The sequence below is a fragment of the Aythya marila genome, assembly GCF_965140915.1.
Source record: "Aythya marila genome assembly, chromosome: 3".
Classification (NCBI taxonomy): Eukaryota; Metazoa; Chordata; class Aves; order Anseriformes; family Anatidae; genus Aythya; species Aythya marila.
The window spans coordinates 27,181,536-27,207,836 of NC_139044.1; the positions used below are offsets into that span (position 1 = coordinate 27,181,536).

Below are 26,301 nucleotides of genomic sequence, written 5' to 3' on the forward strand. Positions count from 1 at the left end.
ATATCTTTTATATACATATTAATGAAAATATGTTTTTTTTACATCATTAAAGATGTTGTATATGTCTAACAACCTTGTAGTACTGTTACATACATATTAACATACATACATGCTACCCTTTTCACAGGATCTGTAACACAGATGCTAAAAGTTGTTTGCAATTCTGTCAAAGGTTGACTGCAGCTGGCAGTACCAGGCTATGATCTGAAGAAACAAGCTACTATGTAGATTTTCCTCTTTCATTGTGCTCTGGCTCAACCTATTTGGGCACCTCTCTTGAAAACAGGTTGGAAACAGTTATTTTAACTTCTATACAGAGTAAAGTAGCCCATTATGTGCAGCATCATGGCTGACCTACAGCACTCCCAGCCTAACTCTCACTATGGCTATTTTGTTCAGTGACGCACAGCTTTTTACAGAATTCTGGCTTAATATATATATATATATTTTTTTTTTTTTTTGGCTGTTTGGTTTTTAAGAGGTGGAACAGCCCCTTAGGTCCCTTCACCCCCTGTTTATTGCAACATCAAATGTTCCACATGTTCTGAACCTTTGTTGACTGTGAACCCCATATATCACGGAGTTACTTAAATTGCAGCAGCTAAATAAGGACTTTCATACCTGAGCAGTGGGTGTAACTTACTGAGTATGAGAATAAAAGTCTGGCTTTTATGAGGAACTGTGAAGATTTGTAGTGTTCTGCTTTGCAAATTAAAGTCTTTCAGAAGCATGGTACTTTGTCATATGTGTTATGACGCAGTAGTGGTTAGCTTTTTTGTAGCAACTTTCATCATCCCAAAGCACTTCCAAAAGTCAGTTAAGTATTAACCAACAGTGGCATTGGGAATGCAATTAGTAATATCTTCCATATGTTGTCATTTTTTCTTGCCTGATTTCTCAGTGATGAGCGTAAGAAGTTGGAAACAGTTATTAATTTAATTTAGAGAACATGTAGCAAGTCTTTTCATTGTCATTATTTTCTTGCATGCTCTAAGTTAATAAGGAGAACTGAGTTTATGCCAAGTCCTTTATATCAGTTAAGTTACGCCAAATTTGAACCGCTGTAGACACAATAAGTGAAACTGATAGAGCTGATTTTTTTTTCTGAAGATAATATGAACTGGTCAACAAACGAAGAAGACAAAAAAGAATGTCCAACGTCATTCAGATCTACTGCCCATCAATCAAATGAGACCTACGTTATGGAACAGGTTTTCCAGGTTATTCTCTTGCTTATGGCAGACCCATCTGTATCTGATAAACATTCATCCAACCTACTTGTAAAGGCTTCTAATTGTAAGTCCATTGTCTCAGAAGCATGGTGTCTCTCTGAAGATAAAGAATGATAAACTTTCTGTTGAGTCAAAACTATTTTCTTATTTATTCTCAGCTGTAGCTCAAATTTAAGCTCTTAGAAACTGGGAGTCTTCATTTGTCACTCATCACAGACTGGTGCCCTGCCAAGTCAGCAGTTCCACAGTGGTACAGCTAACACCAGTCGCATTTAAGAAATACAGGATCTATCTGACCTACTGCCTCTTCCATCGATGCTGGGAATTTTGCCTTGGTCTTGGACTGCTTCCACAACAGGGACTTTATTGGATTACTGCATAAACCTCTGGTACGCTTTGGTAGTCAGGCAGCTAGAGGCAGGGAGAGCCAAGCTGGAATCTGGGTTGTAATGCAAACAGATACAAGTTCAGGTGGGTGCTGGGCAATGAAGCTACTGGAAAAGCATGACAGTGGCTAAGAGATGGGCAGAAGCGAGTGGGGTGTTGGAGAAGATGGCTGCCTGAGCTGCTTTTGAGCCAAGTGACGGAGTCATTTGCAGGTTCTTAGTAGAGGGCCCTGACCACACTTACTTAGGTAGTGAAAGCACAGCATAACAGTAAAACCAAATTGCTTATAAACCAAACAAGCAAAACTCACAAATTCACAAATTAAATTGCTGAACTATGAGAGGCTTTGGTCAAGACATCGGGGAAAGGGAAGACAGCAAAGGGTTTCTGCAATGTCAGTTACTCTGCCATACAGGAGACAGCCCTCCCTTCCTAGTTGTGGTCTAGGTGCTTCTTTCAAGGTCCACGATAGGCATCTCTTCTGGCCAAATGATGGCTCACTCATGTTTTCCTTTAAGATTATTTTGTTACTCCCTTTTCCCTGGGTTGGAAGCAAGCAAACAAACAAGCAAATAACACACACTACCCTATACTTTGAGATTCATACAGTGTACTCCTTCAAGAGTTGATAGCAAGAGTTCAAACTCATTTAAATCTTAATACAGGTGTGTTGTTTTTTTTTTCCCTATGGGGTAAGTTGGTACCTATTACATAAGGATCTACCTGCATTTTAAGTAAAATCACTTAGGTTGAGATAATAGTTACTTCTCTTTCCACAAATGATGTCAGCAGTTCAGTTCAGTGAGCTTTGGTTGTGCTCTTGCCAGTTAACCAAAAAAAGGCCAGAATTTGTACATGAATAAATGACTCCAGAATCTGCTATTAGTTCAATCTGTTTTCCTCTCTTCGCTTGCAGGTATCTTTGCAGTGGAGCGGTGGGGTAGGGGAAAAGGGGAGAAGTAGCTAGGCTTTCACAAGCTCTTAGGACAATCCATTTACCTGCATCTAGTATGGTCAAAAGGAAGCTGAAAAATATACTGATAAGAGAGTGGCTGGACACAAGGTGTTGAAGCAAAGCCTGTACACCTGGATGCCATATAACCCTATAGTAGCTTTATTATTCAATCTATAATTTAATAGTAGACCTATAAAATAATTACATTATACTTAAAGCATTTCTTCATTTTTGTTTTCATTTATAAAACAAGAATTAAATACAGTTTTAACCATCACAAGCTCAACTCAATTTTTACATAAACAATAGCTCCTAGATGGAGCTTTAAGCTGCAGCATATTCATATTGCAATCTGGGGAAAAAAAAAACAGGCAGGGCATAGCTTAAAGATTCTTGCACATTTTTCCTAACTGAAGTCACTAGGGTGTTTTTCTCTCTCCAGTCCAAAATGCCTGACTTTCAGTTCATTTCTTTCAAGTGGAGACTGAGATCCCTGGAGTCATAATAGATTACAGCTATTGCCACCTTTCCCCACACCCACATTGATACTATCAAGCCTAGAATGAACACTTCCCATTTGGTGGCTGGTATGACTCTGGCAGCATTGTACTGACAGCCTCTAAATCAATCCAGTGTGAAGGGTCTCCCTGTGTACTTCTGAATGATCAGCAGAAAACCTATGGCTGTTCACCTAATAGGGCTACATACCTGACTAACCTCATCCTGCCCGTGCCAATCTCCATAAACCGCTTGGTGAGCTCTTGTGGAACTCAGTCCCAAAAGCCTCTTAGAGCAGCCTGTCTCGCATAATGTGGCACTGAACTCTTTGGCTGGCCAGAGGCCTAAATACGTTAACCCCTTGAAGTGGCTACATGTAAAGAGGCTGGCAGGAAAGAGTTCCCACAGCAAGCTGGTTTCAGTAGATGCAGATGCTGAATCCTAATTCATGCATCAGGGAGTCAACTTGTCATTTTTAATTTGTAAGCTTCAGACGATTGAGCATGCATAGGCTTTGGTTTGGGGAAAGGGGCTGGTTTGTTTTTAGACATCTTAGGATTTTAATGCAGCTGGTACTAATACAGATCAGAACTGGAACAAACAGGATATACAGGACATGCTAAACTCCACCAACTGAATAACAACACAGTATGATCAAAACGAACTGCAAGTGTTCACCAACACTTGATTATGTAGAACAAAAACGCACAGTGGACCACCAGAGCTGTAGTGATTACTGCTGACTCTCCCCCTGTTCATACAGCTGTGACCCATTCCCACAGCACTGACTGATGGGTCTGTCCTTCAACTCTAACATGTTAGCATGGTTTCCAGTCAGAGATGCCACTCCCAACACCTGATGACACTAATGCATAAGGCAGCTTTTGTATTCGGACCAGCAATGACCAAATTTTGTTCTTTGTGCAACAGTGCTTTTATACCTTAAGTGAAACACTGTTAGGGTTCTCAGCTCCTCTTCCACTACCCATCCACCTTCCCCAGTCTGAGCAGGCATAAATATAAGATAATAAATGGATGTTGTCCTTTTGAATTAAGAAACACACACATATATAACACACAAAACCTACTAAAAGCCTAGTTAAAACGTTCATTTTAAGCCAGGCAGCTGACCTAGCAACCAAGTCTCTTACTCAACACATTTTAATCTCTGGCATATTCTGCCACAAGAAAAATATACATGGCTAGGTCTATAATACTTTAAACAGCTGTTTACTATAGCTAGGTTACAAAACAAACACTGCTGCAGAGACCACGTGTTCAGTGTATTCCAGCCACAGCAGCATAAGAATCCATCTTCAATCTGCTGATGTGATCATGGTGGCTGACCTGACGCTTCACCCTCTCCCTTTCAGTTCTCATCTGCAGTTCAGACTAAAAGCCCCGAACAGTTTGTCATTGCACAATTAAAGCTGTCTTAAGAAGCTGAGCCTCATCAGAGGGTCTCACTTCCTTTCTGCGTGTTACCCCTTGCTACTCTTCTTGTCTGCATCATCCGGTTCCAGGCTGCACCACAGCACGTCAGAGTGAGTGCAGCAAGCTCTGAACCAACGCATCAGGAAGGCGTTCTCTTCTTATGGAAGGGACTGGAGTGTAGGGCAGGGGGCTTTACTCCACACAGTGGAAACATTAATGCTGGATTCAGCCAACTGGTCACTTAGATGATCAATCCCAGCTTCTGGGAGCCTGCTCCACTCCGGAAGATTCAACCGCCAGATGATACTGGACATACGCTGAAACTTTATGGTGAAGTGCATAACACAGCCCGTTAAAAAGCTTTATTCCAGTAGGCAAGTGACAAGGAGCCTTTCCTTGTTGGAGAGATGCCTTCTGAAAGAAATCAAACAAACAAACAAACAAAAAAAAAAAAAACAAAAAAACAAGAAGAGACAGTCTGCCCAACAGGAGAGGAGAGGCAGCAGTAAGTCTGGTGGAGACAACACCAATTAGTAGCTACACGTCTGCTCTCACAGTTTGCCCGAGTTGTTCAAATTCACAGACATGCAGCGGCACTGCTTCACCTTCTGAATTTTCTTGAGTCGGAATGGTGGGTCCAGCTCAGGGCACTCCAGCTGCACTGTCGAAGAGGTGACCTTATGTGGCTTGCAGAAAGCACAGGACTGAAAGGACTCCTCCTCCTTTTTCACGTGCCGTGGTATGTAGAAGGAGTTGCACTGCCCATAGCAGAAGCGGTTGATGATGGTGCGGCTTATGCAGCCCTCCTCGCTGACAGTCTGCCTCAGGGGCTGTGTTTTGCACCAGTCGCTCTTGAGGTACTTCCTTTCGGTGACCACAAGGGCCTCCTGGCTGGAGGCCAGCACCTCCTTGTTCAGCTGCTGCCTCCTCTCTGAATTGTTGCTGCTGCTGTCTTTGTACGGGGATGGGATGGCTCCTGCAGGGCGGTTTTTCCTGGTGTCTGTTAGTCTAACCAGCGCTGCCATCAGGAGGACCGACAAGGCAAATTTCCAAGTCATCCTGCAATGGCAATACAAGTAGCTGTTAGAAGAGACACAGTTTCAAACCACAAGATTGTAATGGAGTTTTAACTTTACACATACTGTTAGAAAAAAATGAGACCTTACTGCCTTTGCAATCTCACCACTTTTCCTAAGAGATTAGGGGTATATTCTAGGGTGAATATCTATCATGAAGAGGCCAGGCCCTGTTGAAAAATCACAGCTTCCAGCTACTCTCTTTCCCTCATAGGGAAGCTTCTGCTTTCATCACTGAACCAGTGACTTTACAGAAGCTTCAGCTAGAAAGGTTTCCTCTTTTTCTGTGAAATCCTGGGCCAAACAGCTGGGCAAATTTCTGGCTAGTGAAGGCTCAGGAGACTCCTGCCAATACTGTGACAGCTCATTTGTGGATGGCTGTGGAGAGGAGAAAGGAATACCAGGTTACATGAGGTGAACTCCTGTCTGCCTGTTCAGCCCTGGAGTCCCTATCTACACAAGTTCCCTGCCGAAGGAGGGAGAGGTGTCCAAAAGCTTATTTTTGTTATTTCAAATTGCTTCTGAAATGTTTTGGGGCTTAAGGCTCTTACAGCCTTCATTTGCTGTCTTTGTGGGAGTCCGAAAACTTGATGGATTTGCTATTGCAACAGGAGGAAATGCTTAAACACAACTTTGAGGACTTCATTACTGCAAGGCCTCCTAGGCAAATAGCTTAAGAAGGTTTGTAAACAGGGGAGAATTCAATATTTACTTTAGATGTTAAGGAATAGGTTAGAGAATAAGCCAGTTGTTAACTTAAAATAATAAGCCAGTTGGCAAAAATACTTTTCCTATGGTTGTCTATTAGAATTTCTTGTTCTGCAGAGCATCTCTTAGCAGCTCCTGGATTTTCATCAACAACTTGTCCAATTCAGTTTAGTAGTGTTTTTAAATGTGCTTCCATGATATCAGAGTAGAAGTACTAAATTTCCTCATGCTCACCAATGAGCATTTCCAATGCTCACCAATGAACTGTCACAGCTCATTTCTACAGTTTATTTAATTTTGTTCTCTCAGGGAAGGGAGAGAAGAGTATTTCTAGGGGGCCAAAATGAGTGCAGCTCAGAAGCTTCCAGTTCAGAGGTAAGGACATTTCAAGTCTTTCTAGAAGACCTTTGCTCTTAATGGACTGTATTTTTGTAATAGTGTATAGATGAAATAGTCATCCGTCTCTTCCCAGTAAAGCTTCAAATCCTTCCAAGTAATGCTTTTTTTTTTTTTTTTTTTTTTTTTCCTTCAGTGTGATGCCAAGACACTCCAATAAACATAGATATGTCTAACACAGTAGACACTTGAGATGTTATATAGGTAGTCCTAACATAAAAACATGCTATTTTCCTAACAAAGAAAGACACCAACATATCAAAAATGTGTTTACAGTTGTCCTGGCTGTTTGGTGTTTAGCTGCCGGCTGGATTAAACCACAATAATGATGAAGACCTAAGAGAAGACTGACACAGCAATAATAAACACTTCTCACGCTTCAAAGCAGACTTAACATGTATTTAACCTCTAGAGAGATAAAGATAAGGAACTACTATAGCAGAGTAGGTAAGACATCTTTTAGGTAATCTTCTAAGTTTACAAGATCTCAATGTCAGTTTTTGACTAAAATTTAAGGGGAGAAGTTGGAAGTGCTAAAGGAAATGAAAGTGCTAATCCTACTGCTGAGAGTGGAGAATGCTCTGATGCAGACCTAAAATTTTGCCAGATTGCATGCTTGAAACAGAATCACCTTTCAATAGAGACAGGTGTTTCTAAAACCCCCCAAATCTCATTCATCTATAAGTATGCAAGGTGCCTCCTGACATCCATGGTAGTCATGGGCACTTTAAATAAGTGGCCTATTTTTGCACTGCTTAGAATTCAGCACACAAGGTCCAGAAGGTTTGTCCAGATTCTTTAAATGAATCAAGACCAGACTTGGCTTTGTTCACAGGTATTGTCGCCAAGACCATTGGATGTCAACCCCCACAGCCAGGCCAAAATCTAATCAGGTAATTAGTTTCAGTTGAATATAGTGTTCCACGCTTCCTCTCAAATTGTTCTCATGTTATTCTGTACTGATGGCTGCTTTTCAGTAGTAGATAAAAAAACTGATGCCCATTGCTTTATGTTTTATGTAGAAAGGGGAGGGGAAAAAAAAAAACAAACAGGAATTACGAGACTACATCTTCAAGAAAAAGGCAGAAGAGAGCTCTCCACAAGATGTCTTATGCCAGCACCGCTCTGACATACTCTTCTATTTTTCTTTTTAAATGCAAGAACACAAAGAAGTAATTATACTAACTCTACTGTCCTTCAGGGAGGGAGTTTGGCCCTTTTCAGCAGGGATATCACCTCTCCAGTTTCATTTCTCTTATTCTGATGGGGAAAAGTATAGGTCTAGAGACACATCAAAAGGAGAGACACTTTCCACAACCCCTTTCTTTGTGAAACCCTGTCTTACTACAACCACCCTTTATCATCACAAAATGGAAGTTAAAACAACTTTCCTTTCATGTCAAGGATTCCTATACAGGAATTTTGTAAAGCTGACAGAAAGCTAAAAAAGTCTATAATGTAGAGAAACGTTATAATAGCTTTGTAATTTCTGAAACCGTTTTATTTGGGCATGGAAAGCCATCCAACAGAATAAGTAAGATTTATTCAGTAAGTCTATGTTTACAACTCATAAAGCATTATTAATCAAAGCCACTATTGTATGGTTATAAATCAAACACTGCAGTGCATGTTAGCAAGTACTTCTACAGACAGGTAGGAATGCAACACCTATTTCTGTCACTGATCCCACTCAAGCCTGAACCCTCAGATATGTAAAGGGAGTGTATTACTCTATTTTACTCCAACAGGTCAAATGTGTATCATGTCAGAACATGGAATTTCTAATCAGAGTTGCCCCTGACTAGCTGGTAAGTCACGCCTTCCTAAACCCTGGCACACAAGCCCCCTATTCAAGCCAGTAAGGGTGCAAACAAGGTCACCTGATGCCAGCAATATGCTGTGGACTACAAGTGTTTTAGGTAATTACATGCAAAGAGAAGAGAAACTTCGCTGTTCTCATAAAAACAGATCATTGTGGTAAACTACAATGCAAACCAACATGGTGAATGCTGCCTGTCTGCACACAGAGCAGAATGAGAAGAAACAAAATATAAGTGAGAAGTCTCCAGCTTCTGGCAAGAACAGAGCAGTTCTGTCCTGTTACAATATCAAAGAACTACCTGGCATGTGGTCTCAAGTGTTGAAAACTGCTAATACTTGTGCAAATGACAGCAAGAGTCTATGAATCCCACTGCACTGAGGGGCTCCCCATGTCAGGGACGATGGAAGCTCCTGTGTGACAGTTTTCATCTTCTTTAGGAGTTTGTGCCAGCTGCTGCAACTCCCCAACCGAACCCATATTTTGAATGTGTGAACTGATGCAGAAAATAACCTTACACTAGACACAAAACAGGGCCTGGCTGCCTTTGCTTTTCACAGGTTAAGTTTTTACCTATTTTAGATACAGAAATCAGCTTCAAGTATGTGTTCATAAGCTCATGAAACATGTCATGCTGGAGCTGTGCTATCACGTACCCAGGAGCGTAAAAAGACTGGCCAAGGAAACAGGAACGCCAAGATCCAGCTCTGTAATCCAGAGAGGTCAGGTCACTCAGATAGGAGGGGAAGACCCAGGATTGCTGTGTCTGCCCTTAGCTTTATTTCTTGTTTGTATCCAATTACTGTGTAACATAAAATATCTACCAAGTCAGGCTCTCTCATGCATACCGACCTTCTGGCCCTATAACTCATGCATTCTTGAAAGCAATCCAGCTCTGGAGCAGGACAGGCAGTAGTGTAACCCCAAAAATAGCCTATAGTTTTGTGGTTAGGGCACTTCTCTGGGAGCTGGAGCAATGGCTTTGACCTCAGAATTCAAGTGCATCATTTTGGAGAAGTCTACCAACACAACTGGGAGCTATCGTCCAAAAGACAGGAAAGTAGGTAATGACAGTGCCCATCTGTACCAAGTGACTGCTCTGGTGCTTCCTCTAGTTTTCAAGCACATGACTTCACTTTCTGAGCTCAGGATGCAGTTTCTGACTATTTCTGAATTCCGATTTCTTAGAACAGCCTGCTTCAGGATTGATCTTCAGGTGGAGAGGAAGAGAGAGGGACGTAACTAGAAGATTGCTGTGGTATCTTAACATTAACTGCTCAGGAAAACTGCAACTGTAAGACCTATTTGCTTGTTTCAGAATGTAACACATACTTTTGCCTTTATCAGCATGCCTGGAAGCATTGTGCTCTCTGATAAAACTGTAAATACATATGTGGAAGAAGATTTAGTGCTATAAACTTATTCTACAGTCATCAAAAGCACTGTATGAGATAATGGGAAGAACGACAGAAATACAAAAACAAACAAAAAAAAAAAAACAAAAAAAATCAGATATGCTTAATTTTTTGAAAACTTTGAACTTCATTCATAGCAGAAGAGTTTCCCTTGGAAAATGGTTATTTCTCTTCAACTAGCAGCAAAAGGCAGGCAAGATAGCCTAGATTAAATCAGGTACAGTTCTGTGGCATGATATATACCCAGTCATGTTTGATCCCCTGCATCGTTCTTTTCCATCCTGCAAACTTCAGAAATACAAGATCTTTTCTTTGGCACTGGCTAGTCAGTTAATTCTGGGAAACTGTTACCAAAACTTTTTTTGACTTCCCACTTACTTTCTTATTAGACCTAGTCAAAAAAAATAAATAAATACAAAACAGCCATATGTATATTAACATAAGAACATGGTGTGCATGGTCAGTATTCAGCATTTAAGATGGGACACAAGAAGTGTTCCTTGAAGACAAGCCAGGCAGTAACTTTTCAAAGAACTGTGACTTGGCTTTAATAATATATGTGGGAAGCCAGGAAATATCAGATTCTCTATCAGGAAGCCAAAAATGCTATTTATTTAATTTATTAATGGTCAAGCATGATTCTAATGGTAAATTGCTCAAATAAAAACTACACCGATCAAGCATTTTTGTGCAAGGGAGGCATTTGGTGCTAGCTTTCTTTTTGAGTATCCTTTGGAAACTGTTGATCCTGTGTCTCTAAAAACAACAGCAATAATGGAACACTGTATTATATCATTCTTTTTGCAGAAGCATGGACCTCTTAATGAATGATTCCACCATTTAATCATGATTCTTGTGATTAAATTGGTAAGACTGAGGCCAACCACAACAAAAGAACATGTAGGAGGCAGGGAAAAAAAAAAAAAAAAAAAAAAAAAAAACAGAAAACCCAGTACTGCAGCTATAATGTGTTATTCAGATACTCAGATAAAAACAAACAAACAAACAAACAAACAAACAAACTTCATTTTAGCAATAAAGATCTACCATGTACTAGGAATACTTTTAAAGCATCACTTTAAACACCACGGCACGCAATACCAAAGGGGATGACTGTTTAAAAAACAATAATTAATGCCATTACAGGCAGAAGTTTTTCCATTCTTGCCCTCTAAGAACCTTTTACAGTGATCTGGGAGAAAGCAGTTTTATTGCGTCACAACCCTAGCAGTACGGGTAGAAAAATAAAACTTTTTTTTTTTTTTTTTTTCCAGATATCATGAACTTCTTGCATGCTCACTACCTGGCTTGGATGGAGAATCTTTTTCCTCTCCATCCTTCTGTCTTCCTCCCACCAACACCTCTCCTTCAGTGAGGCCCATGCAAACCTACAGGCAATGACAAAAAACTGTGAATGAAACAGAAGAGGTCTGCCCACAAGCTGGATGTCTCAGGAACCTTACTGTTTTGGTCAGACTCTTGTTCTGTTTCTGAAAGGGTATGGAAGGGTTTCAAAGATGTATGGCTGCATCCCTCAGAAGAGGTTGGCATTTCCCCCATGATGTTATAACTTAGACATTCTCCTTGTCAAGACAGTTCCTGAAGGTGTTGAATTTAAAGTCATGAAAAATAGAGAATATACATAGATAAAAGTACATAGAACAAATATATTGATGAGGCCAGTCTTTGCTAAGGTAAAGCTAGTTAAAAAAACACAGATGAGGTTACTTCACACTAATTTCAGCTCTCACTATAAATTCTCTACAACCAGGAGTTTTATCTTGAATTTTCCACAAAGAGGCTGGGAGTGTAGAAGAATTTCTGGTGCATGAACAAAAATATAAGAGGAATCAAGGACTCAAACAAAAATTGTTCCTGTTATGTTCAGCCATGTTTAATATGTCAGATATGTTATTTTTAGGATAGGAGCAATTATGAAGAAAATTTAAGGTAAGTTCACCTTTGGCACTAAAGCAAACTGGCTAGAATTGTATCTTTTCCTTCCCAGTTTGTCCCCTATCTTTCTTATCTACCTTTCTGCCACCAGAAATCCATGTTTATAACCATGGTTTCCTTCTTTCAGGAACTTCAGACAAGCACATTTGAAACAGGTTTGAATGCAGCTGCTCATTTCATCAGAGTTAAGAGATCACATTACTCCTATGCTCTTCTTTGCACTGACATGCTGCCAGGAAGTATATTGATTTAAATATTGTATTACTGATCTATGGTGTTCGTCTCTCCACAGACTGAATCTTTCTTATCTTGCATAGCTTCTAAACCTGGGCTTCACTTTTTTATTTTTGTTTTTAATAGTATGAATATTGGAGGAATTCAGAAAAATTTTCTAATTTTCCAAGCTAGGAGCTTGTGAGGACTGTCACTGGAAATTTCAATAGCTGAGATATCAGGTTTTTACATCTAAGATGTGACCTAGAATTCCAGAAGACTAAAGTGACAAAGAAAAAAATAGAAATATTGGTGAAACCAGCCCTGGTATTTTAATTTGAGATACATTTACTATTTTTCTATCCATGATAAATACCAGTGCATACCAAAAAAACAAACAAACGAACAAAAAAAACCCCACCATTTATATAATATATGCAATTCCTAAGGCAATTGTCCAACTAGAAGAAAATATTGAAGGGAACTAGGTTCCAGTTTTGTTTTATTTTTAAGGTTGAATTTTACCCAAGTAATATAGAGAAGCAAGATGCTATCAACTTCAAAATGTCCTCTATTTATCAGCAACTAAGATTTGATCCCACAACTGCATCAGCATTTATCAGTTCTACACAGGCAAAAGCAAAATACAGATGAGGAAGAAAAGTGGCAAGAAATGTGTTAAATCATCCTATAGTACTCAGGTAATGCAGCAATGCCATTTTTAGAGGGACCTGAATACACAGAGCTCAGACTGAATACTAACAGGTAACTGGACAAAGACTTTGGGGAATACTGTTATGATTAAAACTCCTAAATTTTGTTGCAATTTCAGTTTCAGGAACTTGTGGTTTTAGAGCCAACCACAGACAAATGTCTGCCTGGTGAGCACATGTGAATTGTCCCAAGCAGAGTGAGATGTCCTACTCAGAAGTGTCTGGGTAGTCATCAGTACTGGCAGCACATGCAACAGTTGGGAAAAAAGGGAGAATGGGGGGAGGGAAAAACCCACAAAATAAAACCAGATTTCTGCTTGCTGCCCATGAGGTTGATTTTCTTTCTCCCAACCTGGTTTTGGAGAATGCTACAGTCAGGGGGTGGGAGGAATAAATAAAAGAAAACTCCTTGGATACAAGGAGAATAGGTTTTTGGAATGGTCTGGAAGCTAGTTCTCCTCTGAATCTAAAAATGTGTATTTTTTTTTTCAAGAGTGAACCAGGTTAAAAAGATGTTTGTTTTCCTTTTCAGTGTTCTCCCGCTTTTCAGCGTAAGAGCCCCAGATAGACAAGTCATTTCTGTTTGGACATGAACATTTTGTCCAGCAAGCAATAACAGCCTACATTAAACTTTATTCTTCTGTGCAAAAGACAGCTGGTACACTCCCATTTGGCAGTGTTTCATTCAGGAGAAAACAGCAGAATTCTGCCCTTGGGAAACTAAAAACTAAATCGGAAGAGAAGCGGTGGCTTGAGCAAACGTCTTCATTTGTGACTATCCCTCAGCCTGCTGGAAAAGAAGATAGTCAACACAAGAATGGGGAAAGTTCAGCATTTAAATACAATAGTTCATTTCATTCCTTCCTCGCTGGAGAATCGATACTACAAAAGACTATTTTGCAATGAGTAGTCTCCATTATATTTTTGTTGTTTGCATTACAACAGAACATAGAAATCTCATCCAAGACCAGAGCCTGACTAAGAGGCATAACCTCAGAATGTTTGTAGACTAACTTGGTGAACAACATATGGTGGGACCAGAATAGAGCACAGAGGGGAAGTGAGTTACTGGAGGTCAGAAATTAACTGGCAGTGGACAGTTTGCAAGGTCTTTTAATCACACTGTATAGCACTAATACTATTCTTTTTGCTGATCAAACCAGATTTATTACCCTTATGCAAGCATTTCTTTAAAGACTTAATACTTTTCTATATGAAAGCAGTTCTATGTGAAAATGTCCTATGCGGTTTTCCTGAAGTTTGGTAGAACAGAGTTTGTGTTAGGAGTTTTATTGCTTTATAGCTTCAAATAATGGCCTATTTCCAGATCACAAAGCTCATTTCTCCCTCACAGCAAGGCAGAAAACCATTAGTCTTCAATATACATGTATTACTGTATTTGTACCTTTCTCAGAAGAGGGCATTTGAGAGCATAGAGATCTGCTCTAGCAGAATATTGAGGCCTCTACCTTAAAACACCATAAAAGTGTTTTAAGTTTCTACTTGCTTCTACTTGCTTCTCCTTAGGGACAGGGAAAAGTAATTCCTTCTAAAAATCAATAATTATGTAATCTTGTATATTCAAAACACTAATCAACGGAGAATTATCATCTATTTTTTTCCATGTTTTCTGGTAGATCCAGTTATTTGTGCCGGGTCCTGCACCTGGGACGGGGAAACCCTGGCTTTATGTACAGACTGGGTGATAAGACGCTGCAGAGCAGCCTAGAAGAGAGGGATCTGGGGGTCGTGGTAGACAGCAAATTGAATATGAGCCAGCAGTGTGCCCTGGCAGCCAGGAGGGCCAACCGTGTCCTGGGGTGCATCAAGCACGGCATCGCTAGTAGGTCAAGGGAGGTGATTGTCCCGCTCTACTCTGCGCTGGTGCAGCCTCACCTCGAGTACTGTGTGCAGTTCTGGGCACCACAGTATAAAAAGGACATGAAACTGTTGGAGAGTGTCCAGAGGAGGGCTACGAAGATGGTGAAAGGCCTGGAGGGGAAGACGTACGAAGAACGGCTGAGGTCACTGGGCCTGTTCAGCCTGGAGAAGAGGAGGCTGAGGGGAGACCTCATCACAGTATACAACTTCCTCGTAAGGGGGTGTCGAGAGGCAGGAGACCTTTTCTCCATTAACACCAGTGACAGGACCCGCGGGAACGGGGTTAAGCTGAGGCAGGGGAAATTTAGGCTTGACGTCAGGAGGGGGTTCTTCACAGAGAGGGTGGTTGCACACTGGAACAGGCTCCCCAGGGAAGTGGTCACTGCACCGAGCCTGTCTGAATTTAAGAAGAGATTGGACTGTGCACTTAGTCACATGGTCTGAACTTTTGGGTAGACCTGTGCGGTGTCAAGAGTTGGACTTGATGATCCTTAAGGGTCCCTTCCAACTCAGGATATTCTATGATTCTATGATTCTATGATTTGCATTATGTCAAGCTCTATGTCTATTCTAGAAATTATCTGCAGTTGCTATGTTATTACTTTGACATAGTTGTGTTCATGTTTGAAAAATATAAAATATTATTTATGGTCTAATATTTATATTAAGTTTTTTAGTGAGACAATATCCTGTTGATAGAGCTGAAACACATGGATGGCTCAAGAATTGCTTGTCTCTCAATATACTATGGGCTACCCTTTTTATTAGGTAGTATACAAATTCCTGCCCACACATAAAATTTCATCTGTGTATCCCACAATTTTCCAATATGCTATTTGCAAGAAACACTGAAGCTCAATTTTCATAAAGTTCTTATAAAAAAATAGCGTTGATTTGTTGCTTAAAGAGTTTTTCATTTACATTTATCTCTGATTAAATTTGCCTGACAAAACATCAGTTTTGCTGACTAAACCTTACAACAGTTCTGGGAACAGAGTGCAGAAGACAATGAACAAACTAAAGAAGGTAATGAACAAACTAAACAACTATCAAGCTAATGTTAATCCCAGCCAGGCAAACATGTAACTAAGTGCCTTACCAGAACGATTAGCTTCACAGAGCAGCATTTTTCTCCTCAATTATGCTGAATTTAGAGAATCCCCCATTTTTCAGTCTTTTCTTAATGAGCAACGTGAATTATACATCTGACAATTCCTTACAATTACATTTTTTAATCCACTGGTCCAATTTCAAACAACTTTGACAATAAGATAGTTTTGAAACATCCATTGCAGTGCACTGTGTTTGTTCCTGGGCATACAGGAAGGCACAAAAGTTATTTCAGGCAAGAGGAAGGTCAAACAAGTCAAGGATATCATTGTTTGGTACCTTAAGTGGCGTGAGTAGTAAAGACGCTGTTTAGAGTTACTGTAGTGGACTGGCAAACCAAACACATCCATAGAAAATCAGAAATCATGAGTTCTAACGTTCATGTGTAACACAAGACCCCTTGAAACAAGAATGGGTCACCTCCAAGTTTTTACTACATTCTCTTGCTCAGTGTATAAGCTGGCCCAATGGTTAAGAAAGCCTTATTTGCATCACACATAGATGGAAGCCAGGCGAGAATGCTTCACTGCTGTTGACCATGCATGGTATTACCAGTGAGCTGATCCTGTGATATCTTGGATCCCCTTTTGTTAACAAATTTACTTGGGGAGTTACAAGATATTTTCTTGTTTCCCTAAGGCCTCTGCCTGGCTTACTTTTACACTTATATTTTGTGGGTTAACTAATGGTCCATCAGAAACTCTGTTTAACTACTTTTGTTTCAAATGTTTAACTCAGTTGTTGGTGTTTTCTCTGAGAGAGAACCTGTTCGCTCAAGATCACATATGAGAAAATTCGGGTACAAGACTGAAGTGAAATTGAAATTTGTGAGGGCTTAGAAGGACAGAAACCACATATCCTGATGGTTGTTTGTGTATGCACGTTTGTGTATGCACGTTATAAATTAAAATGAAATTTTGAGTTCAAAAACTTCAGAGTTATATGGCTTCTTGGCTATGGCAGTACGTGTCAACTGATGTCCTGATGCAAACTCCTCAATATGGAACCATTATGACCCTTGTTTTCCAGTTATTTTGTTAAGTTAAATAAAGGAATTTTAATTTATTTCACTACAAGTCTATCAATATTTACAAATTGAAAGTAATGTTTACTACTGTCATAGCTGTCAGCTGGACCAAAATAAATCACATCAGCAGATAATCAACTGCCAAAAGTACAAAAGTTATGAGGTGCTAAAGTCAGAAATACGAATAAAATTGTAAGTATTCATTATTAATATAAACATTGCTAAATACCTAGGTATTTCAATACCACTTTCTGGATACACTGGAAAATGTATAGTGCGCAGAATATAAAGACAAACTGCAGTTTATTCATAATTATTGGCAGTGTGAGTTGCTTAACCAGAAGCTGAACCTCCAGTGAAATACTGCAGAAAAGTTTACATCCAAATTCTGGAAACTTACTCTGTCCTTCCCACTTCACACTGATGGCAACACGTGGCTGTCCCACATCTATGTTCTTGTGGCTTTGATTCATGCTCTGCTCAGTGATTCTTCCTCCGACATTGCCCTAAGAATGTAAATATTTGTTCTATCTGTATTCTGGTTTACAGACTTGGCCCATTATTGAAAGTGAAGGCTGTAATTCAATCATAGAAGGATCTGTTGCCATGCATAAACTGGGATTTTATATTTTATGACCTAGGCTTAGCAGAGCAACTGTCTTCCTACTCACCTCCCCCTCTCCTTGTCCATGACTAAATTATGGTTCTAATTGAAGCCTAGTATTATTCTATTTCTCTTCTTCTGCCGAAAGGAAGACCAGAGTTATCATTCGGAATGCAAACCAAGCCACAGGAGCCTGGATGAGGTACTTTAATGACAGGTCCTCCTACACAGCACATTTACAGTCTTTCTGCTAATTAATTTGATTTCCTTTGTCTAGACTAACATAATACAGCAAGTTATGCTCATTTAAAGGAGGATTGTTAGCTTTTCAGTTCTCTTCAAATGAGGAAGAAAGAAGAGTCAATAGACTGGAATCTGGGGGAGACTGACTTTGTCCTTGATGACACCATTGCTTATGTTTTCACTTGACCAAGACTTTGTCTCTAGGAGAACCTGAGACAGTACTATCATCACAGGAGAAACTATAATCAAAATCAGATATTGTTGGTATGTGCATGGCAAGGCAGTGGCAGTTACATAGAAGGGTTTTGTCTACTATGTACTGCAGTCAGCAGCTTTCTTCCTGGCAATCACTTGGCGTTTACTGTTCACAGCTCCTGACATCCACAGAGGGCTGAACAAACATATAATTAAAAACACGCATGAGCTGGTTTCCTCAGACTCCCTTCAAAGAATAAAAGGAGATTCAGCAGTGTGCCACTGGACAAGTGAATGAGAGGCAAAACTAGTATTGGGATTTAAAGTAACAACTCAATATTTGGAACGAGAAATGTTCATTCAACCATCTTTACAATGATTGAAACTGTGAAGCTGGACAGAGTCTCAAAGCTGAGCTGTCATTCAAATACAGTTTGGGAAATGGAATGATGCATGACAAACAGATGAACTGACTTGGATATGAAAATTTAGTCTTTTGAATCAGGACGGCAGATCCAGTTTTAATACCAGAAAGGAAAGTGTAAAGGACTCATATATCGTATAGGTATCACGTGGAATGGAATGAGCGCACATATTTCTTAGTGATGGCAGGAAAGATGCTCCCTATGACAGATGAAGAAAAGAGGAAGCCTACAGAAAAAATTACCAAACTTTTCTGCTCACAGACACACAGGAAAGGGTCAGAGCTCCCCTTCTGTAGGCTATTTCAGGATCATTTCTAACCTTGTAACCACAGTTGCATTTATCATTTTGCAGCATCAAAAAGGGGAAAGATTCCAACTTTGAGACCTTCTGGCTCAGAGATTATTTTTTTTGGCTAATAGTAATTGAAGACATAAACACAAGTAAAAGATGAACAGCACCAACTGTTGGTGAAGATGAACAAACCAACTTTTTTTTTTTTCACAATGTTTGACCATAAGCCATTCCCACTGTGTCACCGCTGTTCACATTTGAATAATTTTCCATTACACACTTTCAAGTTCATTAGAAGCAGACAAGTAAAAATAAATCTAAATATTATTTTCTTCGGTTCTTTCAGAAAGTTATTCTCAGAAATTTCAGGAAGGATCACAGAATGAGTTAACTAATATCTAGCCAGAAATTTAAATATGAAAAGTTCCATTTCTCTTCCAGGTCTATCAAAGGCCTTTACTCTAGCTCTAACTTTGGTGGCACTTCTTTGAAGAGACAGATGACACCTTTGGTCACCTGTGATGACCTCATACTACCATGTACAGGGAGAAAGATACCAATACTCCACTTCATGTCATTGCTTGATTTGATTGAGAGTTATGAGTCATGAAAGTGAAGTGGCAAAGACAGATTCCCTTTGACACAATTATAGTATGCTATACATTAGCTAACATTCCCATATGTGACAAGGAAATGCAAGACCGATTGTGAGGCTGAGAAATGAGTGATTAGAAAGTTTGGTCTTTTTTTTTTTTTTTCCTTTCTTATTACAAAGCAGTCAGAGAATATGTTGTACATTATAGTCTAAAACATTTTACTAATCCTGCCACTTACGGCTGGTTCAAGCATTTACTTACTTCTTGCTGAAGCAACAAGGGAGAGTGATCAGCTGGTGATCAGCTGAAGAGGTTCAGCATATTACTTGTAATGGTTCTCCTAGCAGCAGCAAAAAATTGTGCCACCCTATCTGTAAACCAGTCAGTTGGCTCAGTAACTGAATGCAGTCTGCACCACTTGCCAGGGTGCATTTTAGTTGATCAGACCAAATAAGATCATCCCTGAAGTAAGATCATCCTAAGGAAAATCCATCACTCCATAGATTTGCTTTGCTTCCTAGTGAATGATCATACACACAATTCACATAGTCATAAGTGATTTAGACCACTAGTACCAGCGACATTATCAAAATTGCTCTCTCACCAATGAATGTGGCTGTTTTCTAGACTTTTTCCTTTGTGTTGGTTAAACAGAAGACTTACCAGCCAAACGGTGTGTAATATGGGATCAAGAGGATTGGAATCTCAAATAATACTGGATGAAAAACATTTTATGACACTATGAGACCTTGATACGACGAAAGGCTCTATCTTCATGGTATACACAAATTGGAGAAAAAGTCAACTCTCCTGAGAGTTGGCAAAACCTGGCCTAGGTTTTCAATTCAGTTCAGCTGAACTACTAGATTCTGACTTCATCCTTATGTTCCTTTTGAATAAGAAGAGCAAGTGAGAAAGAATTGGTTTTAAGGTAATCTTGATGTGAAACTATTAAACTTTCAAAGGTCAAGAAGCCATTTCACAGAGTTAACATGAAACACCTTTTTGCCTCAGCAATGGTAAACTTCTAAAGAGGAGAGGAGAGGAGAGGAGAGGAGAGGAGAGGAGAGGAGAGGAGAGGAGAGGAGAGGAGAGGAGAGGAGAGGAGAGGAGAGGAGAGGAGAGGAGAGGAGAGGAGAGGAGAGGAGAGGAGAGGAGAGGAGAGGAGAGGAGAGGAAAAAGAATCAACTGAACCCTTGCAGCCAGCTAACACAATTCATGGAGCATGACTGTCTTCAATGGGTCAAGAATAACCACAGCCCCATGGGATTTTTAATGCTTGTATTTTGAATGGAAGCTCATTAAAGAAAAACAAGACTATGTTTCCTCTCTTCCCTTAGTTTCATAACAATAAATACCTTTTCCTTTGGGTGACTAATTCATCTGCCATACTTTTTTTTTTTTTTTTTCCAACACAAAATTGCAGAGAAGCTCAGTGCAGATCAGACCAGTGATTTAAACAGCATAAAAATATGAATAATGTCAGACCATAAAAGAGAAAGGGAAAAGCAATATGGAAAAACACTCTAAAAATTGCACCTATCGAAGACCAAATTATCTCACCTGTCTGAATATTTGCTAACTCAGCAGAAAATGTATTTCTTGGAGGACACTGAGAAGCTCCTAATTAGCACAAAAACTGAGGAATACTAATTGCCACTTGGCAAAACTTTTGTCATTAAAATACAGGACAAGTTTGTGTGTGGGGGTTCGTTCTTTTTTTTTTTTTTTTCTCCCCACAATCAAATTCTTGTTTTACAATATGACATAAAAGGCTACATGAGAACAAGTGCACAATTTCATATCTACATCCTTGATAGAAGGCTTAAGAGAAGGACCCTTAAGCTTATCTAAAATTAAAAAAAAAGTGGGAATTCATTATACCATACAGTTTAAGCAAAATATGCAATGGGATTAGAGAGCAGAACAGGAAAGCAAGCAAGACAGGCATATTTGAGTTTATAGAAACAGACCTCAGAAAATAAGCTACTTCGTGAATTTGTAGCATACCTGTATAAAGACATAAAGAGTTCATCTAGATACCATGGTTTTAGCAAGGTCCTCTCTATGACTATTCTCTGCCCCTCCCCCTCCAAAAATAAATATAAATATATATATATATATATATATATATATATATATATATATATATATATATATATATATATATATATATTTGCTTAAGGCTGCTTGCCAAATCCATGACAAATCATCTAACAGAAACCAGAGATGAGATTTGGACACACTTTAGAAATAGGTGACAGGGACATACTTGAATCAATACAAGCAATACAGAAAACTCCTGTTCTCACACCAACAAAGCCTCCGGTTTCATTTTGGGCTACAACATTGCTAACATATCTATACACCATCACCTCTTCAGGGTGCGCAGATGTACTGCTGGAAAGGTGGCAAAGCCATCTGTTATGATTCATGCAGAAGGCAGACAAATTCAGGAGCCACACACAAGCTCCCTGGCTGTCCTGCTTTGTCAGGCATATTTCACATGCATTCAACTGACACCACTGAGTAGAAGACGAACACCATTAACTACTGCCAGACATCCAGAAATTCAGGCAGAGGGGGCACAGCTATTTATTTCTCACACAACCAGCTCTGCAACAAGATCTTCCCCATTTATGAATATAACCTCAGAATTTCAGTACCCACGTGAACCAGAGATAATTCAACTCACATCCTCCACACTGGGGGATGAAAACCTAAAAATCACAGAAACAGGTAGAAGGAAAGAGCAGAGCACAATAAGCCATTACCCATACTTCCTGCTAAAGCTGGATAATTAGGTAGGGAATAAAAATAAAATTCCTGGACCTAAAGGAATTTACAGAAATAGAGCCCACCACTATTTTTCTGTGATTACTCTTTGTGATGTGGAGCACGTGGTCCTGATTTAAGCTCCCTGAATTTTATCATTCTAACATATTAAAATAGCCATTTTTTCCCCAGTTTTCTGAATCTAAATTAAAATAATCACACACCTAAAGAATGAAAACCTATGCTTTTTTTTTTTTTCTCTTAATTTTACATTCTGATAAGAATACTTCAGAATGTGAGTTCAAATTCATATACTCAGCAGAACAGCACAATTCCACTTTCAAGTAAAGTAATAGCACAGAGAAAACCCTGTGTTTGACCTTGAGAAATAACCAAAACAGCGATTAATGTCAGTTGGATATATTTCTAATTGTAACCTGTGCCCCTTTGAGATAAAGCTTAAATCATCTCATGCTGTCATATCAAGTCCAGCTGGGGTGTAGTTTAATTAATTTAATCTGTGAGACATATAAGGTCCCCCTGTCCCTAGCCGCACTTGCACCACCTTCCCTCCACCCTCTCCTGCCTAGCGCATAAGCATGCATGCATACACACACACACTCTCTCCTCAGTCACTCTGTGCCAGTACTAACAACCAAGCAGCCACACAGTCAGCAAGATAAATTCGCTGATCCAGCTGACAACTTTTTTTGTTGTTGTTTTGCTGACCGGCTTTCCAGCTGCCTACAAGATCAGTAGCACCGCTGGGGCCCCTGTGCCAGGCTGCCTTCAACCAGCTGTGACACCACACCCTGATACTCCCTCCAAACTGGGGCCTGGGAATGGTGTCACCCAACCTACCTGTTTCAGGGCGGAGAAGGCTAAAGTAGCTGAAAGGGTGTGGCTGATAAAGGTGGCGTTGACTGACAGAGCTGCATGCTTTTGACTTCTGTATGGGATGCATGGTCTTTATGTCTAAACAGCGTGGTGGTAGGACTACAGTCTGTACCACAGCAGTGTGAGAAAATAAAATGATGATGATGATGATGATGATGATGATGATGATGATGATGATGATGATGATGATGATAATGATAATAATAATAATAATAATAATAATAATAATAATAATAATAATAATAATAATAGAATGTGAAGGTTATATCATCTCCTAAATGGGCTTCAGCTGTCTAACCACACTAATATCATTCCAGATGCCCTAGGACATCTAATGTGTTTGCACAGGATGGCACATCAGAGACAGACCCTAATGGAGATGCACAGTCCTCCACAGTGGCCATCTGAAGCCAGGTGGTAAATGTAAGGTATTCAAATGGGCACAGGGCACAATGGCTGAGGCAAATGACTCTCTGCCAGAACCTCATTCTGCTAGAAAGGCACAAGGACTTGTATTTTGCAGGTAACAAACATTACAGCTCTTACTTACAACTAGATTTCCAGAAGAGGTATGTACCATTTAATTCAGTTCCTCAATAGATACACGATTCTTAAAAAGAGGATCTTATATCTTATCTTGAAAATAAGCTCCACAATTATAGTGCAAAACTAAATGTTAAAGATGGAAGAAAAAACATGTAGTCTATCTGCTGCATGCTACTTTTTGACCTTTGAGTGTCTTACTTTGTAAGTTGAAAGGTTTCTTCCCCAAAGGCTTTGGAGTTTTAAGTGACTATACACAACCCCTGGATAGACTGCATAGGAATAATCTACATGATATATGAAGTAATAAGGCTTTCTCCTTCACTCTTTCTCCATTAATCACCTGCCATCCTCACCTTCCCTGCCCTAACACCACCCCTTGCTGGATTCTCCATGCCCAATTCAGAATCTACAATTGAGATGGTGAGCTGGTGAGATGGCTCTTCTTTTTTGTAAAGATGCTACATACCCATGCAATTCACACTTTGCAAAATTGAACACTCTTAAATTTAGGAGAAAAGAAAGAAAGAAAGAAAGAAAGAAAGAAAGAAAGAAAGAAAGAAAGAAAGAAAGAAAGAAAGAAAGAAAGAAAGAAAGAAAGAAAGAAAGAAAGAAAGAAAGAAAGGAAGGAAGGAAGGAAGGAAGGAAGGAAGGAAGGAAGGAAGGAAGGAAGGAAGGAAGGAAGGAAGGAAGGAAGGAAGGAAGGAAGGAAGGAAGGAAGGAAGGAAGGAAGGAAGGAAGGAAGGAAGGAAGGAAGGAAGGAAGGAAGGAAGGAAGGAAGGAAGAAAGAAAGAAAGAAAGAACAAAAAATGTGGCGTCATGAAAGAAGTTAGAGGGAAATAGTTTAAATAGTTTTCCACTCTCTTTCCAGGTAACAGATGAGCTAAAAAAGCTTATGAGACTGAAGAAATCTGCTAGTTAATGACCTGGAAAAAAAAAATCTCTAAGAACTTAAAACACAATTTGAATGCAAACATTTGCCTAACCTCCCTTTCATAATAGAGCACCAGAACCATAACCAAAGTTGTTCACTTGTTCTGGTTATTGAATTTACAATGTGGATTCACATTTTTCCCTCATTGGGCAAAAGCATAAATTGTGCATACATATGACATGATAAGATATGGAATGAGGATCCTAATGTATGAATAAGGGAGACAAAAGACATGTTTTACAGAATTCATTCAAGAGAATGCTGAAACAGCATATAAGCAGTGCCTAAGATGAAGTCTTCAATGCCGAAGGGGCACCAGCTTGTATCTCTCTTGTCCAGTCAAAGGCCACACATACCACAATGATAGACCATCCAAAGGGCACAGAACATGTGCATTAAGCTTCTCCCCTGTCACCAAACAAAGGCATTTTGTTCTCCAAAAAAGGGGAGGATTGTGTGTGCCACACAGGCTAATGTTTTTCAGCTAAAAATAGTTGGATATATGCATAAATATAATATACTTAATGGTCAACAGAGTGGGCCAAGCTCTCGTACAGATATGAATTCATACCATTTTAGTAATTTACTTTCTGATTAAAGGAATAGAGCCTTAAACTAGCACTAAAGAAGCTAAGCAAACACTTAATACATGTCCTGTATTAAGATCAGATCCAAAAGCCTGTTGGAGTTACCAGATATTAGAAGAAAAGAGTGATAACCCTACACAACAGAAAGTCATAAGCATCAGGGAACACACCCTACATGCTTGTAATTAAAATTGAGGTGAAAATGTTATCATGGTTGAATGAATTTGCAGTTCTGGTCTGATGGTATTAAAATGGGGGAAAGCTGTCTGCCATCTCAAATTTATTGATTTTCTTTCTAATCAGTAACTTCAAGTAATATTTATTCCTCTTAAATTAAGACTTAGTTTTTGTACTTCAATGACAGTCTGTTGCAACTTTTAATAAGTCAACTTCCATATATACATACCATGCTGCATATTGTTTTTATGTGCAGTCATGCCACTCACAGTGATGGTCACAGTCACCAACCAGCCTGTCCCAATATGTCTTATATTAGGATAAGAGACTCCTAATTACCTGGAAACTTAAATAATTAAATAGATAATTAATCCCAAAGCAGAAGCTAACACTATTTATATGTAAATCTCTGGGGGAAAAAAAGTAAAATCTATACCCACCATACTTTGATGGTCATCTTCCAAGAACATAAAAGACAAACCAAGGTTTGATTTTTGGATTCAAAATATGACTGCACAAGTGCATGCAGAAAAGTAACAGGCTATATGCCAGTTCTGGGCGCCATGATTCAGGAAAAACATGAACATTTCTAGGGGCAGGGCAGGGAAGAGAAATGAGACCTTTTATAAACACAGAAATTATAATAATGTGGCAAGATTGCAGAAATCAGGGATTATGATGAAGCAAAGACAACAGGAGTGATGTTACTACTTTCCAAACACATAGAGGAAGGAGAAAAAAAATCTTTTTTATGCTTCATGTATGCAAATGCAATAGTGCCTGAAAATATGATTTCAAACGATATTTCTATTAGCAAACTTCGTGATATACAGATAGTCAGGCACTGGAGTAGATTTGCTTAAGTTTGTATACTCATCCATCATCAGAATTGTTAAGGAGAAAGTGATGCAAAAGGAGAAAAAAACATCACCGCATGTCCCAGGAATTAATTTAGATAAAATGAGTCCTAACAAGCAGAAGATGAGGTAGGTGACATCTCAGAGTCCCTTTAATTCCTTTTCAAGTAAATAAAGAGATATATATTTAGGTATTATATAGAGTAATTATTGTGATCCAAATAACCAACTTTTGATACATTTTTGCCTAGTTTTCTATAATTTTTCCTATCTTCCTAGACTTTTATGTTTCTTGATACTTATCAATAGAAAGAAAACATTGTTCTTTTTGCAGTACAGCCATAGAGGCATTTACT

At 39.3% G+C, this 26,301-nt stretch overlaps 1 protein-coding gene across 1 annotated transcript in view; it reads right to left on the reverse strand.

Moving 5' to 3' along the window:
- Positions 1 to 2,709: 2,709 nt before the first annotated feature.
- Positions 2,710 to 26,301, reverse strand: part of GREM2 (gremlin 2, DAN family BMP antagonist) — a 41,064-nt gene continuing 17,472 nt past the window's right edge. Inside the window, exon 2 of the mRNA XM_082756574.1 lies at positions 2,710 to 5,565. Coding sequence (XP_082612700.1) covers positions 5,058 to 5,564 — 507 coding nt within the window. The 5' untranslated portion in view covers position 5,565 and the 3' untranslated portion in view covers positions 2,710 to 5,057. The remainder of the gene's footprint in view (positions 5,566 to 26,301) is intronic.